We start from the raw sequence: 15,934 nt of genomic DNA on the forward strand, positions 1-15,934 counted from the left end.
AACAAATGTTTTAATGTAAATCAGAATGTACAACATTATGTTAATAAATAATTAATTACATGTATATATCTCAAGAAAACATAATGTAGAGAAGCTGAGCTTTCACAGCAGTCCGTAGGTACAAACAGGCCTGTGGGAAGGTCAGACAAAGATGTTCACAAGTCTTACTTGTCTTGAGCAAAACTAAACTTTGACCATAAAGGAGCAGACCAGAAAATCCAAATGGGAAATGTTAACTCTAACATCTGTAATCAATAATTCTCTCAATGGTTGAGACTGCCCTGTGAGAAACATGGGAGAGGATTGGACCTCAATCATCTGTTTTGAACATATTCATTATTTATTACAGATTATCCCATGAGATAATCCTTTTATTCAAAGGAGCTCCAGCCACTGTGTAAGTAAACATTGCAAAAGGCATGTTCAAAGCAGCTCAGACAAAAAAAATCTTAAAATACACTGTACTCCCAAACCACTGTTTCAAAATGTTATTCTGACCAGCAGCAATCTAAATAATATATATGGCTTCCCACTTTAAATGCTTGTAGAACAAAACATACAAAATCCTTCATCTATCACAACTGACCAATGGAAAATTACATAGACTTAAAAAATGTCACAATAATTATTTCCCATTGTTGATTATATTGTTTAGCTGTAATTCTCTACAAAACTTTTATCGGCACTCAAACAACTTATTGTACACATTAATTTACACACAGCAAGGTACCACACAGACAACAGTCAAGTATTTCTTCAAACACAAAAAACAACATTTCAAGTGCATCCTGTCAAGTTTTAAGGCCTGAGGTGTGCTTTGATTCCTTCACTCAAATGCCTCGTCAATGCGGTCCAAAAAGGCTATTTGTGGAGTTTTATAAACTTATAGAGGACAAACTATGCTTCATTGCGACTTCTAAAAACATGTATAACTTAAATAATGTGTATGTAAGAAAATCTGGTTATTTTGCTGTGCTTAGAATTTCACTTGGCTTAGATGCCTGATGCCCTTTGGTGGCGACACTGGGGAGTGAGAAATTTTATATAGTTAACTTTGCAGGCTACTGTCAACAAGCTTAAAGAGAGGATATTGCACTTTTATGGGGATTAATAGTCTCACATATATAGGTCACCATGATGCCATTTATTGTTTTGAAAATGCTACATTTGCTGAAAATAACATATTAACATGTTTAACAAGTTTCACTTTCATTTTGCGCAGAGATGACCTGGGCCTGTGGACTCAGCTTTGGATAGGATCGTACTGCTAACCGTAAAGAGGGTTTGAACAGGGCCCGGGAGAGACTGCTAGATTACTCGAACATGCATAAATGACATCTATAACCTCTTCAGGCATGTTTTTGATGAGGAAACAATGTTGTACCATGGTATTTTGCATTATACCCCCTCTTTAAGTGATCAAGCAGAATCAGTAGAGTAAATGTGTTTGGACAGTTGCTTATTCAGAATTTGAAACCAAAATGTCCAAACAGGACTACTTAAACATGCATGAATGGACCAAAAAAACTTGTCAGGGTATAGTTCTGAGGTGGTCAAAACGTTGATTTTAGCATGGTAGCTCCCTTTATGTGAAAATGTATCTAGTACTTCAATTTTCAATGTTTGACCATCTTAAAGCCATCATGAGGACAAATAGCTGATACAGTCTTGCTACAACCTGGGCAGAAAGTTGCCTTGCCCATATATGGTCACAGCTCTTCCTTTGACAGTTCAGATAATCAGCCTGACAAGCACTTCATTCTGGAAAATCTTCAAGTAAAGAGTGTAGCTTGGACCGCATGTCTTTTTCCCTCAGCTGCTCCAGTGCTGTTCACGCCATATCTATGGTAAAGGTCGGTGCCGACGGGTCACCTTGGCGCGTGCCCATTGATTTGGCCTCTGCTCCATTGGACGTTAGGTAGAGTTAGACACCTCCTGAAGTGTTCCAGCTGGGCCTGCAGTCTCTCGTTCTCCTCCCGCACTCGCTGTCTCTGACTCATCAGCTCCTGACAAACCAAGGGCGGATGGATGAGAGAGAGAGAGAGAGGACAAAATAAGATTGCTGTCATCAAAAAGCTAAAAATAACATGAATGCACCAATACGGAGTTTGATAGTGACAAAGGGGGATGTCACCACTGTAACATACCGCCATAGTGTGGGAGAGTTGTTCGGCCGTTCGAGTGAGATGGTGGTTTTGTGCTTCCAGCTTCCTGCACTGGCTCTGAAGGACTTGTCTCTCTATGATGTGTTCTGTAGTAATACATATTATAATTGTTATAATACAGACTGAAGGTTAACCGCTACAGATCTACTAAGGCCGTTTTCACACATATTAGTGCGGTCTGTGGACTGACCCCAGTGCGCACTATATTTAATTCTGTTTACTTTACTTTTGGGTCAGCCTATACACCGCACATCATTCACCCCCACACGCAACATGAGCCACCAGAGTCTCCATCAGTTCACCAAAATTATTTCTATAAAAACATGCGTCAAACAGACAGAACTCCATGAATACATGTGCACACACTCACTTCCCCTATATGTGGTGGTCTCTTCTTTCACTCAGTTGTGCAGACAGATGCAGGTGACTGTCGCTTATATTAAGTTGACCCAATTTGCCTCATCAGATGAATGTGTAAAATAACAGCTTTGCAGCGCCCATTCATAACAATATATGTGATTGCATCTTTTGCTCAAATCCAACCACTTTTACTCTCACCACTGTGTAGATTGGCCCGAGTTTGGCTGTGTCCACAGAGCACTGGCCTTTTAATGCGGTCTAGAGTGGGACTGTTGGGTTCACACTGGGCCAAACGCACTGCTCTTTTACAATTATTGGCAGTGTGAAAACGATCTAAAACTAAACTAAAGTACATGAACAACTCTGCAGGTCAACAAGAAAATGTCTGTATTCAGAAGATCCACTTTTTTTTTTTTTTACACATTTCTAAACAAAAGCATAATATAAAATAATTCCTTAACTTGTAGCAATACCTAAAATATTTAATCTTAATCTTGTTGAATCTCTTTTCAGAACTCTCTGGATCTACAGGATCTGATTCCCCAGAATTCTTTTAAATCTCACCAAGATAAATCATCAGGTTCAACATCTGTGATATTTTTTCCATTTTTTCACCTTCAACAGTACGCAGTACCACACACCTTCTGCATACTGGTGATAGGCTTCAAAAATAGCCTCAATGCCCTGCCACTTTCTTGGTGCTTCTTCCATCTCCTCCTCTTCATCTTCCTCTTCATCCTGCCCTGACTGGCCCTCCTCTTCAGACAGGGGCTCGTATGCAGAGGGAGTGTCTCGACTGGCCCCGTAGAGAGGGGCATGGTGGCCGTTGATGTGCTGAGAGTTCCGGTTTGGATGAGGGACTTTCATTGGAGAGGCTTTGTGAGGCAGGGAGGAGTCAGTGTTCAAGAGCCCATCTGAAACGTAACAATAATGCTTTTTATTCTTATTTCAACCACTATAAGTAATAATTTGAGGGATCTAGTCCAAAATAATCAGTAAAATTAACAAAAAGCTATACAAAAAGTTATATAAAAAACATTATGTGACTTGTCAGTATTAAACCAATTGATGCATAAAAATGATTAGACAGTTAAATAATGGTTTATAAAATAATAACTAAACTAAAATGAACTAAACCAAAGTAAACTAAACTAAAACTTTTCCAAGTCCAATTTTTTTTAATCATTCTTCTCAGTACTGAAAAAAGTGCAATATAAAAGCCCCACATGCTTTACAAGTTTCAAACTAAGATAAGACAATTCCACCAGATGGCAGCACTAGCTTGTAATGTTTATACTCAATTGACTTGTTCCTGATTACTCACCCTTGCTATGAGTGGACTGGAGGACAGCCTGGTGGAAGTGCTGAGCAAAAACCTCTGGCGTGAACTTTTCCCAGGGCCGGCTGCGCCCGTTTTGCCCACAGCTGGGTGTTTTTTTCAGGGGAGAAGTGGCAAGACCGTTCTGGAGGTTATGGGGCTTCCTGTTCGGCTCCATAAATTCAGTCTTTTCATGGTGGGGGGCCAGGGGGGTAGGAATGCGTGCCACCTGGGGATCCAGCGAGGACTTAAGTGCATCATTACAGAGCGGGTTCTTAGGTTTGTGCAGAAAGGGAGGGGAGGGGCTGGGGGAGTCTGGGTATGGGTGTCCATTTGGAAGAGAGATAGATTTGGAGTCGCCTATGGAAGATTGAAAGTGATAATATAGTTAGTCAGATGAATGGACTGTTGTTTATGAGTATGTTTGGCTGTAGTTGCAGTTAGTCTTACCGTTTAAGGGAGGAGGAGATGGAGTGCTGCATGGAGGTACAGGATTATATCTGATAGTGTCCAATGTGACAGTCTTCTTCTTGATGGCCTTAAGCAACTCTTCCGCCTTCTGCTTTTCTGTGGAGGAGAGGACATACCCAATTGCTTTAATATCAGGAATCAACTGTTTCGTGAAAATAAAATTGAACAAAAATCTAAATTGTATTTGCATATACTATCTAATGCAATAAGACTAGAGTTAAAATGTCTGATTTTGGTTTAATATCTTGGGAGCAATCAAATACAGTAACAGGATTTATAACTGGGCAGCATGTATGTATATATCTTGTCTTCATTATTTATTTCATACTACATAGGCTGTTGAACAACGTAAATTCAAATGTCATTCTCCACTTAACATTTATGCAAAATTACTAACTTTGTGAATAGAATAAAAATATAATAGATACAGAAATACTGGCTTTGGCCCCTGTTCGCGATTTTACACTCTTAAAAGAATGCCCAACAGGAAATGTTCATATATTTTTAGGTTATCTATTTTTGCTATGCCCTTTTCATCATGGTAAACAAACCATTCCCACTAGGACTAACCATACCATCTGCATGTGAGAGAATAGCACTTGGATGCTAGCAGACTCAGGCTCACCTCTCCTCTGCGCGGGGCTCACATGGCTAAGGCTAAACATGCTGAGGAAGTCCTTTTTCTCTCCCAGTTCAGGCGTGCGGTTCATCTGATCAGCCGTGTACGGTGTTCTCAGAGATGGACAGGCTTTCTTCTTGACTTGAGAGACAGGTGGAGAGGGACTACGCTCCCTCAGCATCCTCCTCCTCTTCCTTCTTTTTTGCGCCAGGATCTCATCACGGTTTGAGAGTGTTGTCAGACCACACATGCTCAAAAACTCCACTTTCTACAAGACAAAGAAATTAGGTCTAAATAAACGAACAGTTTAGGGCATGGCGCCTGTCAGTTTTCAAATTGTTAGTCTGTACCTCTGAGGAAGTTTCCAGTTTGAGTGGAGGTTGTTCGGTCACTCGTCTCAAATGCGCTTTCACCTCCTCTTCATCACTTTCATCGTAAGACTCGTCCACGTCATAGTAATAACCTGGTCACACAGAAACAACATTAGTGATGTTAAAAATATTTCATGAAATACTAAATCAATGGAGTATATTTCTTTCATTGGTTTTATTTCATGAATGTTAGTTTAATGCCCACTCACCTCCCTCCCGCGCCTCCTTCCTCCTCCTCTCCTCCAGGTCCAGTTTGCTGAGCAGCCTCCTGTGCTGCTGCAGGACCTCGTCATACACCAGGAGGCTATCAGGCACACGGCTGTGTCTTTCTCTGAGAGGAGAGGGGGACCTTCTACAGTCCCGTACGCCCAGATCAGCACTGCTCAGGGGGGCAGACAGAGGGGCACATGCCCTCTGCTGGAGGTTATTGATGTGGTGCCGTTGGTAAAGACTCTGAATAGTTCTGTCCTGCTCAGCTTTGCCCCAGGAACCTGCTTCATGTAAGCCGCCCCCCCTCATAGAGGGAACTCTCTCTAAGCCCTCAACTCTCCTCCTGCTGTCCTCCGTCCTGTCCCCCCAACTCAGGGGAGTTCTCTCTGTGCGGGTCAGTCCAGGAGGGGGGCGGCTTGGGGGTGTGGATGGAGTCAGTTTTCGGGCTGGAGGGCTGTCCACAAAGGAGGCTGGGTTCCACAGTGTGGTCGGAGGGACGGAGGGATTAGGGGGACCTTTAGGAGAGATCAACGGAGGTGGTGCACCCAGGGAGGGTGGAGTGTCCTTACTGTGTGAATTGAGATGAACAGTGTTGGGTCTGAAATGGAAAATATTAACAAAAAAATGTTGTGTTATTTTGTTGTGGTGTTCAAAGACTGCCAAGGACAAAACAAGACAGTTCCTACCTCTGATTCTCTCTCCAAGGCTCTAAGCCTTTCCCCGGCGAGCGCAGGTCTAGCTCCAGAGGACGCTCTCTGTCCTGGCCCCTTTGTCGGGATAACCACACTTCCTCGTTCATCCTCTGAGTCATCATGGCAGCTGCCAGAGCGCTGTGATGCTTGCCCATGTGCGATGGCACCAAGCTGGGCACAGGGTGTGGGACCGCGCCCCTGGAGGAGTGCAGACTGGACTGCAGCAGCAGAGGTTTTGGTGCAGTAAAACCTAAATGCTCAGACTCCTTAGCTTTATCTACAAAACAAAAACAGATTTAATGAAAAGATACAATTTCATTACTTTCTCACTTCTATCAATAAACACTACAGTAAAAACCCTGCTTGTCCTTCAGGATGTTCTTTCATGATATATTCATGAACTTCTAGACAATGTAAAAAGGGTGGAGGGCCTGATTCAGTTACATGTAGTGAGACCAATTAGGCAAATGGTCACTTTCTCATAAATTAAATAGTAATGCTCTTTTTTCCTCTGCTTTTCACAGCAGGTGGTCAGTGACCTAATCAAAGATCAGTAAAAGATAGGCTAATATAATCCTCATTGTTAGTGCTGTTGCCATTGTGGACACAAGTACTTTTACACCAGTCTAAAGGCAGTTGTTAGGTCTCTGTTCCCCTCCTGTGATCAGCCCTGAGCCCTTCTCACTTCCCATGTACTACCCTCACAGCTCAGTTCAGTGGGTGAATAAATCAGAACATATGGCCTGTTCTTTGTCTACACAGTGGTGAGAACACAAGTGTGTGCCATGTGCTTGTGCGGAGGTACCCGGTCTGTTTGGGGTCAGCCTCTCCCCTGGCCGTGGCCTGTCCTCCGGCGGTGCCCTGCGAGCCTGCAGCTCAGCCAGGTAGTGGCTCTCGGCTCCTCGGACCATCTGCTGCTGTCTGTCCCGGTGCCGCTCCTTCTGTCTGTCCGCCTCATCCTCCCTCTCTCTCTCTCTTTCTCTCTCCACTCCCTTGGCTGCGCGCTCCCTCTCTCTTTCTCTCTCAGCTCCCTTGGCCACGCGCTCCCTCTCTTTTTCTCGTTCGCGCTCGTGTTCTCGCTGGCGCAGCTCGCTCTCCATCTGTAGCCTGTGGGGGAGGTTGACACACGGGGGAGAGGTGAGAGATGCAACACCCAACACGGGCCAGATATTAGCCACACACTGGTGAACTGCACACAAACACTGCTGGCCAAATGTACACACAAATATGCACTATAATCCATCCGCAGCATGACTGAGCGCGAGCAGATGAACACTTAATAGGTATCCACAGGAGAACCGCACACACATACTATACTGTTCCCACTCACATTCACACACTAAAACAAAGCAGATATGCAGTATGAGCTTGGGCCATAAGCACCACTCCAATCATTCCTCCTCTTCCTCCACCATAAGGAAACAATGTACATAGTGACACAAGTGGAAGACGCGCTAACAATGAGGCTTCCTGACGTACATCACAAGTACAAAGGGCTTATATATGCAAGTGTGTGTGAAGGACAACGTGCGGTGACTGAGTGTATAGGAGGCGCTATGGGGAGTGCTCTAAAAATACCCCACTCAGCAACCTGTGCCTACCCTGCGGAGAGAAGACTGCCCAGGCCTCGAGTCAGGAGGGAGGAGGTGAGAGCGATGACGAATGGGAAAATGTTAAGTGTAATGGCGGAACAGTAAGGCGATCTAAAAACATTCATACACTTAGTACGGTGCTGGTTCTCAGTGTGAAAGTTACCTCTCTGCCAGGGCTGTGTGGTTGAGTTCAGCAGGGTACCGGCTTCCAGGCAGGTGCATGTGCAGGGCAGAGGGGTGCAGAGAGGGGAAAGCGCCCCCTCCAGGCACAGAGTAGTATGGCGAGCGAAGAGCAGAGAGACACAGAGACTCCTCCATTCTGTGGTAAGGGAAAGGGATATTATTGAGGAGCAAACTAGAATGAATTAATATGCAATTACATACAATTGCTTAGGTAGAAATACACTCAATTACAAGCACAAGTACATAGTTAGTGCACTCAAAAAAGTACAATTACCCAAATAATCTACTTAATTACGGTAATATGAGTATTTGTAATTAGTTACTTACCACCACTTTTGAAAAGAGTAGTCTAAACATAATTTCCAGAGCCAGCAAAACTATCCACTGTTTCATAAAAATCCAGAGTGAAGGTTGGCATAGTTACCTTTGTAGGGAGAGCGGGTGGTGGAGGTAGGCTGGGTGGTAGTAGGCAGCAGCAGCAGCAGCATGAGCAGCAGCAGGGTCCAGGCCCAGGGGCAGAGAGGCCAGTCGGAGCTCCTCTGACGTGGCATAGGGACGCAGTGCTCTCAGGTACTCCTCAGGGACTGCACCAGGAGGAACCCCAGGGTGCATCTGCCCGGGTAAACTGTTTGGGACACAACACACAGGCATAGGTTTTAAGTGGTGCATATTCTGAGAAACTAGGGCTGTTGTGATATCAAATTTTAGAGCTGCAATGAAATGAATACATGTAGAATTATTGGAAAAAACAGATATTTTTTCCCTTTTGCTGAATGACCTTTTGGATGACCTGAATGGATGACCTTTTGAATTACTTTTTTAAAATTTTGGAGTAGAGAACATTTCTGTATATTGCAAGGCCTGCAGTTGACTAAAGAAATTCTTGGTTTACTAAAGACAGGCTGATCGATTAGTTGACTAAAACAGGGTGTGCCAAAGCTCTCAAAACTATTACGTATCTCTCTGTGCGCGTGAGTCATCATTGTTTTTGTTGATTCGTTTACATTTAAAGTGAATTTTTAGCACATTTCTGATGGATTGCCATAATATTGTGTGAATATCAGCATTGAAATTAGCAAAACCAACACAAAGATTTTAATTTCTGTCAATATTACCTACCCCTAAGAGAAACTCAACTTTACAAGGCTGCTTAGACAACATTTCTGCATAGTGTTGCTTCTGAGTAGCTACCTGAGGCTCTGTATTCTGGGGTCTTGCATGACAGCGCTGGGTTGGAGTCCGTATGGGTGTGCCAGGGGGCGGGAGGACGAGACGGGGGGAGTCCTCTTGTCCTGTGGGTGTGGGTGGTTCTCTAGATGTTCACAAACACTCACCTCAGCCTGAAGAAAAATATAAAAAAAAAGTTAGATTATTTTAAATGCCAATAAGTGCCAATTTTAACCAAAACAGATGAAAGAATATTGAAAATTTTAACTTTCATGGCAAAAATGTACTCAATTACAAGTACAAGTACGGCAGACAAAGTACGCATGAAAAAGTACCAGTTACTTTTTATGCAATTTTTGTTGCATTTTAGATCAGTCTTTCATACAAAACTTGATTAATTAAAGATACATTAAGTTGTTTTAAATCACAATCCGCATATTCTCTAGGCTCTGGCCAGATATGAGTGTTTGTATGTATTGAACATAGAGACAGGACTGAGACAGCAGTGGATTGGGATGATTTGGACTTGTAGTATACTCAGTAACTAATTAATACGATTTTAAATGTAGCGAATTACAATTACATTAATAAAGAAAGGTTTAAAAAATCTACAATACAATTATCCAAACAATCTTCATAATTACATAAATGTATTTGCAATTAGTTTACTTTTCACCATGGCTTTTATGCCACAATTTAAACCAGAGGAGTCCCATATGTTTACTGTAAAACATACATAAAACAAGTTAACAGTCAGGCTAGTCAATTGCAGTTTTGCATATGTAGGAAAAACATTCAAATGATCTGATGCAAACTTGAGTGTCCTATGCAAATCTTTGGCATTACTAAAACAAGCCAAGCTAGGTCAAATATCTTGATGGCCGAATGCGATGCTAGCTCTGACATGGGGTCTTGGCCTGTCTAACGCTTCAACTCAACTACATAAACGACCGTCACTTTGCGGTTGGATGCAAGCTAGATGAAAAGGTTAAGAGAAAGAGAGAAAGAGAGGAGGGGAGTGAGAAGAGAGGAGAGGAGGAGAGAGGGGAGAGGGCCTGAGGGCTGTACCCGGGGGCTCAGCTGAGTGGAAAAGTGGTCTTGATATGTCATAACAGGTCAACATCAAAGAGGAAAGATGATCCTAATATCAAGCCAAACGCACACTTCTCCGTCCTAACATCCCTCTCTCTTCCCCTCTCTCCATCTCATTTTCTTTCCCTCTCTTTCTTTCCACTCTGAGGCTCAGTCACCATAAAGTCACATTTGATCTGTGATTGCTTATCTAAAACTACTGGCATACTATGAAGGCTTTTGGGGCAAATGGATGCATAAAACTGACTTTAAAGTTCTAGGTCAGCTCATTTTAGTTCCCAAGGGTAAGAAAGAACCAAACAGCTCCCAGCTCCACCGTCACCAGCTCTGCCTACTGCTCTACAAGTTTATGTCCTTATATAATACATTACTCAGGTTTGTAACTACGCTTAATTCTTAGTCTTGGTCTTTTACCAAAAATTGGTTTCCATGGGTTTCACTGTTGCCATAGTAATTATCAATCCCAAAAAAAAAAAAAAATCTACTGAAGGGTAAAAAGTGCTCAAAATGGCACCTATGGATAATAAAATTTCAGTACCAATTCTGATACCACAATGACAACACAATTTTCAACATTAAATCATAGTACTTTCTTTTATGTAACTGTAGAATAAGGAACAAGTATTGAGTCAATTCCTTAGTATCAAAATCATGTTTAATATAGCTGAATGAATGAAAATACAATTCCTAGTAAGTTGTCTTTAATAAGTAAACATTATAACATATCCAAAAATAAAATAAATGTCCTTCAGACTATGTATCTATCTAACTGATGGTGAGAATAATATTTTGATCAAATTCATAATGTCAAACCATGACTCTAGCATTTTAATAACTCTAGATAATTATCATAAAAACATTTCCTTATCTTTGCTCAACCTTTTGTCACAGCTTCTCTAATTGCCTTATATTTGTGCTCTGGTTCGGTAGCTGTTTGCATTCAAAATAACAGCCAATTTTACCCTATCCACTTATCACACATTACCACAAGTGCACTAATTGCTAGAAAAACATTCATTTAGTCTAACGTGTCAGAGGATGTCTCTAAAGAAACATAGTGTAAATGCAGGCGCGAGCTACCACAGGGAAACCACAAACAAATCCGCTCCCCTGGCAACATTTCAGGTGCCACCTTCCACTCGGACAGCGCAGTGAAATCCGTGTCGTTTGAATATTCTGCTGCTCATTTGACTTCCTCACTCATGAAAAGCAGATTCAAACCAACGATGAACCGTCGTCGCTCTATATCAAAGCCCAATCTGACCAAGAGTGTGCTAGCTAGAGACACTTCAGAGGGAGGGAGTGCGGGAGGGAGTGCCGGAGGGAGTGTGGGAGGGAGTGCGGGAGGGAGGTAGGGTGCAGTATAGATAATACAGAGGGAGGGGGAAATACAAAAACCGCCCGGGGAGCAGCCGTCACACGCCCTGACCTTTGACACGGTAGACTCCCAATTGTCTTCACAGATGCAGCCGTAAACACAAAGCAGCTTCTTAAATGTCTCAGTGCAGTGCAGACTTTTAGGACAAAATTCAGTGAAAATTCAATTGGAAATATTTTTATCTATGGGCAACTGTCAACCAATCCCAAACTAGCTACCTTAGCCTGTCAATTTGGTCCTATTTATATCATTTTTTCAGTATCAATGCTCAAATGACAATCTAGTTTCAATACTAGTTAATATTTGATACTTCAGCAGCAGACCTGTTAGCCACCTCAGCTTCTCCATCTCTTCCACCACCAGTGTCTCGACCCCAACATTGTCTCCCTTTATCACATTACTGATGTCTCTACCTAAAAGTGTGTATCAATCGAATGAGCTTCTCAATACATCTCACTCATTTGGCTAAACCTGAAATCCATGCAAACCTTTGGAGCCTTTATCCTTACCTCCTTTCCTAGCTCCCTAAAACCCTATTCTCCAAGTTCCCTACCACCCCCTTCCTGTCCTCCCTGCTGAAAGCTCTGAATGGGCGCCCCAGGCAGGCAGTCCCACAGTGTAGGCTTTGTCACGGGGGGAGAATGGTCGCTCTGATCCAAGTGGAAGTGGCTACAGTGGGGGCCAACCTCTCACATTGTGCTGGGGGGAAGGCCTGGACCCGCAGCCTGGCTTAAACTCACCCAGCTGACCCCACATGCACGCACAACAACACACACACATAGGCTACATGTAAGGGAGGGAGGGATGGAGAGAGAGGAGGGGGCCATCCATAGCCTTTTGTGGGGGTCAAGTACACAGGCGCATATGCACAAACGCCACGGGAAGCCGGACACAAAGGGTGGAAGTCTGTTCCAGCAGCCTCCTAACGCTCCTTTTATAACGCTTCTTGTGTGTTTACTGAAAAAGACAAGGAATGATTAGCAAGGCTGAGTGAGAGAGAGAGAGAGAAAGAAAGATGAAGAGAGAGGCGGAGTGAGAAAAAGAGTGAGAGGGAGGTAGAGAGAGGGGGGTGGAAATGGAAAGCAGAGAATTTGACAAGAGACGTGAGGGCCGGCTGGTTGTGACAGCTTAATGTTGACAAGAATTGTTTTACATTTTTGGAAGCTATGGTAGGTTTCAAATCCAATGAAAAAATACACAATACATTAAAAGGGTAATTGACAGTAATGTAAGCCAAAGTAAACCTGAAATGCCTCCATGTATGTCCTAAAAAACAGCCTCTCTACCAATTGTTCAGGTATTTGGTATTAAACTATGACATTCTTATTATTTATTATTTGACATTTTGTTCATAAACCACAGTGTTGTCTGCTTAGTAACATAAACAGCTCCACTGACTTCCTGTTCCTGTATTGTTGAAAAATGTGTATGTGACATTTTAAACCCGACATGTTTGACCCGTAATCAGAATTTTTTTTAAATAAATAGTACAAGGCAGTGGGCGGAAAAGGGGGATAGGTGAAAACTGTTTTTTTTTAGCACACAGGATTAAACAGGACACAATACAGGATTATTCAAACATGCATGAATCAATTCAAATACAACTTGAACACTGAGTGAACACTGTTATAAAAAAAGACTCATAATATTTTACATAATATGTCACCTTTAAAATAAAAGAGTGTTCAAAATAAGAAACTTTATATGCATATGTACAATCTTTTTTGGACACGATCCAGTATTTCATATTGTTCAAGAAGGGATATTACACTTTGCTAACACATAACATATTTAGATCACCATGATACCTGTTATTGTTTTGCAAATGCTATATTTGCCGAAAACAACACATTAACATGTTTAGTAAGTTTCACTCACAGTCTTTTGATGCTCTGAGTTTCCCCTGCCTTTGTCACTCTCCCTTCAGAGTGCCATCACAACACAATCAGCGTGCACTGTGTTAATGAAACAACTGCACATTGCATCAGGTTTGTGAAGTAGTGTTACCATGTGTTTGTACATTTATGAAAAATTGTTGTGCAAGAGCATGGATATAGGCTTGGAGGTTAAGCTTTACTGTAAGGAGGGTTCAAATAGGGTCCTTGAGACATCACTAAAATGCTACTGAACTATGGAACTACGGAACTACTACGACTTAATTTATACCTTAACCCTAATCCCTTAATTAAGTAGTGACTAAGTATTTATTCATGGTTTATTAAATGTGGTTATTATAAGCCAACTATTTCACTTACAATACTAAATTGGGCACCTATATTTATATATTTTGACAGAAAATCAAGCTTTCACAAAAAAAAGTTAAAACATGAGAAACGTGAGACTTGCTGCCTCACCTGTCTTGACTCGGCCCTCCACAGGTTGCTGGTCTTGGTGGGGGCTATGGTCACCACTGGAGTGGTACTGGGGACGCTGTGGCCCCGGCTCTGGCCCAGGAGAGGAGGTCCTAAAGATGGTCGCTTTGGAGTGGTGACTGGGGAGCTGTGGCTGGTGGAGGGGGTGGAGACGGGAGACGGCTCGCGGCTGACGGCAGAACCTGGAGAGAGGGAAGTGGAGATATATGCAAAGTAATATAATAATAATAAGGAAGTACTGTTAGAATGCTAGTTGTTGCAATCTTTACTGTGAGGCAAAATTCTGCTCTGTCCTCTGAACGTTGTGAAAACCACTTAGAAACTTTCTGCGAACAGTTAGGATGCTCGGAATATAAATGAGGAATAACTTTGGACCACTGCAAACCAGTTAAAATGAACTAGTTCTGTTTTTCGTGTTTTCAGACAGTATAAATTAGGTACAGTACGTTTAATGCTACCTTAACTGGTTGTAACTCTTATTAGGTGTGCACATCGCATTATAACGTAGTTGGACAAATCTTAAATCAGATTGAGTGAAAGGAATGCTGCTATTGGCTACAGCAGATGACTGTTAGCATACAACAAAGTTAGAGAAGCAAACAGGAGCAATGATTCAAAAATAAAAATGCAAGATTGCCTTATGCCATAGTTTTATCTGCCATAACAAATGCCTTTTTAGAAAAAATTCATGCGACAAATCTATGATGATGATTAGTTAAAAGCTATGACACAGGGATTCCTTTGGAAATTAGGGCTACAACGAATAATCACAATAATCATGATATTAAAATAACTGTGGAGTATCTTATTATAACTTTTACCTTGTATCTATTCTCTAGCTAGATGTCCCCTCACTTGCCTGGCAGGTCCAGAATGATATCTCTCTGTATTTTTTTAAACCGATAGATCAGTCTGGTCTCCATGCCCTCCACGACGTCTCAAGCCAGAACCAAATGTGAATTAGCAATCAGATTTGTTTATTTCAGTGAATGTCACATAAAACTGCATTTCTTTCATCTCAGACTAACAGTGTTAAGTGCTTCAATCAATGATTCTGCAGAAATCTGAATCTGTAGAATTTTCCTTTTCCTCATAAACAGACATATTTGTTTTGATACAAACTAACTTTTTGTGTCCCTGATTGGCTAATCCACCTGTCAATCACACGCAGGAAGAGTCACCTGTGACCAGACTAACGTCTTCAAGTATCACCATATTTTTACTTTTGACTGGTTAAAAATGTATTTCAAAAATCTAAATTTACAGTTGAAATAATAATTGTGCTGTTGTAAAATGCTTTCTTAATGCTAATGCATGGTTCTGCTCCACACTGTATGTTTATCTAATATCATGCACTTAGTAGTCAAATTCCCTTCGGAGCAATGAGTATTCCAATCAATCTTTTTGTTTTGCCTGAGGAAAACAGCAATTCAATCAATTTGATGAAAGGGAATACGAGACCGGAAAGATACAGGAAGTGCACTAAATGAAGATGGAGGATGTTATTGTGCCAAAAGATGAAAAGTGTAAATAAATCCCTGATAAAACAAATCAAATTGTTCAGATCACACACTAAAATGACAGAGTACACCAGCATCCTGGCTGGAATCACTCTACGGCGCTGACATTTACTATTAAGTGCACACACAAAAGGGGGGTTTAATAAGATGAAGAAACGGGCAGGAAGGGAGAGAGCGGAGAAGGAGCGTCTCTTATAATTGGCTGTAATTAGATTCTTATTATTAGGAGATGAATGGAAACAGATGAAGGGAACCAAGGAGAAGTAGGGGTCACTATAGGTCACCTCTTATCCAACACCTTCATTAAAACACCAATGAGCCGAGTGACATGCCGCACTGCCTAAATGAGTCCGTACACAGCAGTAGTGTGTAATAATCCAGGGCTTCTCAAAATGTGGGACGCGTACCAGTGTTTTGTGCTACA

General features: G+C 42.0%; 1 protein-coding gene across 3 annotated transcripts in view; it reads right to left on the reverse strand.

The window, feature by feature from the left end:
• Positions 1 to 67: 67 nt before the first annotated feature.
• The window catches only part of LOC117372025 (genetic suppressor element 1-like), a 59,025-nt gene continuing 43,158 nt past the window's right edge, over positions 68 to 15,934 (reverse strand). For all 3 annotated transcript variants that reach the window (XM_055222450.1, XM_033967740.2, XM_033967741.2), the window contains exons 3-16: positions 13,973 to 14,172; positions 9,173 to 9,321; positions 8,406 to 8,606; positions 7,962 to 8,117; positions 7,012 to 7,313; positions 6,201 to 6,483; positions 5,514 to 6,112; positions 5,284 to 5,396; positions 4,940 to 5,201; positions 4,294 to 4,410; positions 3,850 to 4,203; positions 3,167 to 3,439; positions 2,148 to 2,251; positions 68 to 2,006 (exon numbers count right to left, since the gene is read on the reverse strand). In XM_055222450.1, the coding sequence (XP_055078425.1) occupies positions 1,869 to 2,006; positions 2,148 to 2,251; positions 3,167 to 3,439; positions 3,850 to 4,203; positions 4,294 to 4,410; positions 4,940 to 5,201; positions 5,284 to 5,396; positions 5,514 to 6,112; positions 6,201 to 6,483; positions 7,012 to 7,313; positions 7,962 to 8,117; positions 8,406 to 8,606; positions 9,173 to 9,321; positions 13,973 to 14,172 (3,251 nt within the window). In that variant the 3' untranslated portion in view covers positions 68 to 1,868. The remainder of the gene's footprint in view (positions 2,007 to 2,147; positions 2,252 to 3,166; positions 3,440 to 3,849; positions 4,204 to 4,293; positions 4,411 to 4,939; positions 5,202 to 5,283; positions 5,397 to 5,513; positions 6,113 to 6,200; positions 6,484 to 7,011; positions 7,314 to 7,961; positions 8,118 to 8,405; positions 8,607 to 9,172; positions 9,322 to 13,972; positions 14,173 to 15,934) is intronic.

The sequence above is a fragment of the Periophthalmus magnuspinnatus genome, chromosome 6 (assembly GCF_009829125.3).
Source record: "Periophthalmus magnuspinnatus isolate fPerMag1 chromosome 6, fPerMag1.2.pri, whole genome shotgun sequence".
Taxonomy (NCBI): Eukaryota; Metazoa; Chordata; class Actinopteri; order Gobiiformes; family Gobiidae; genus Periophthalmus; species Periophthalmus magnuspinnatus.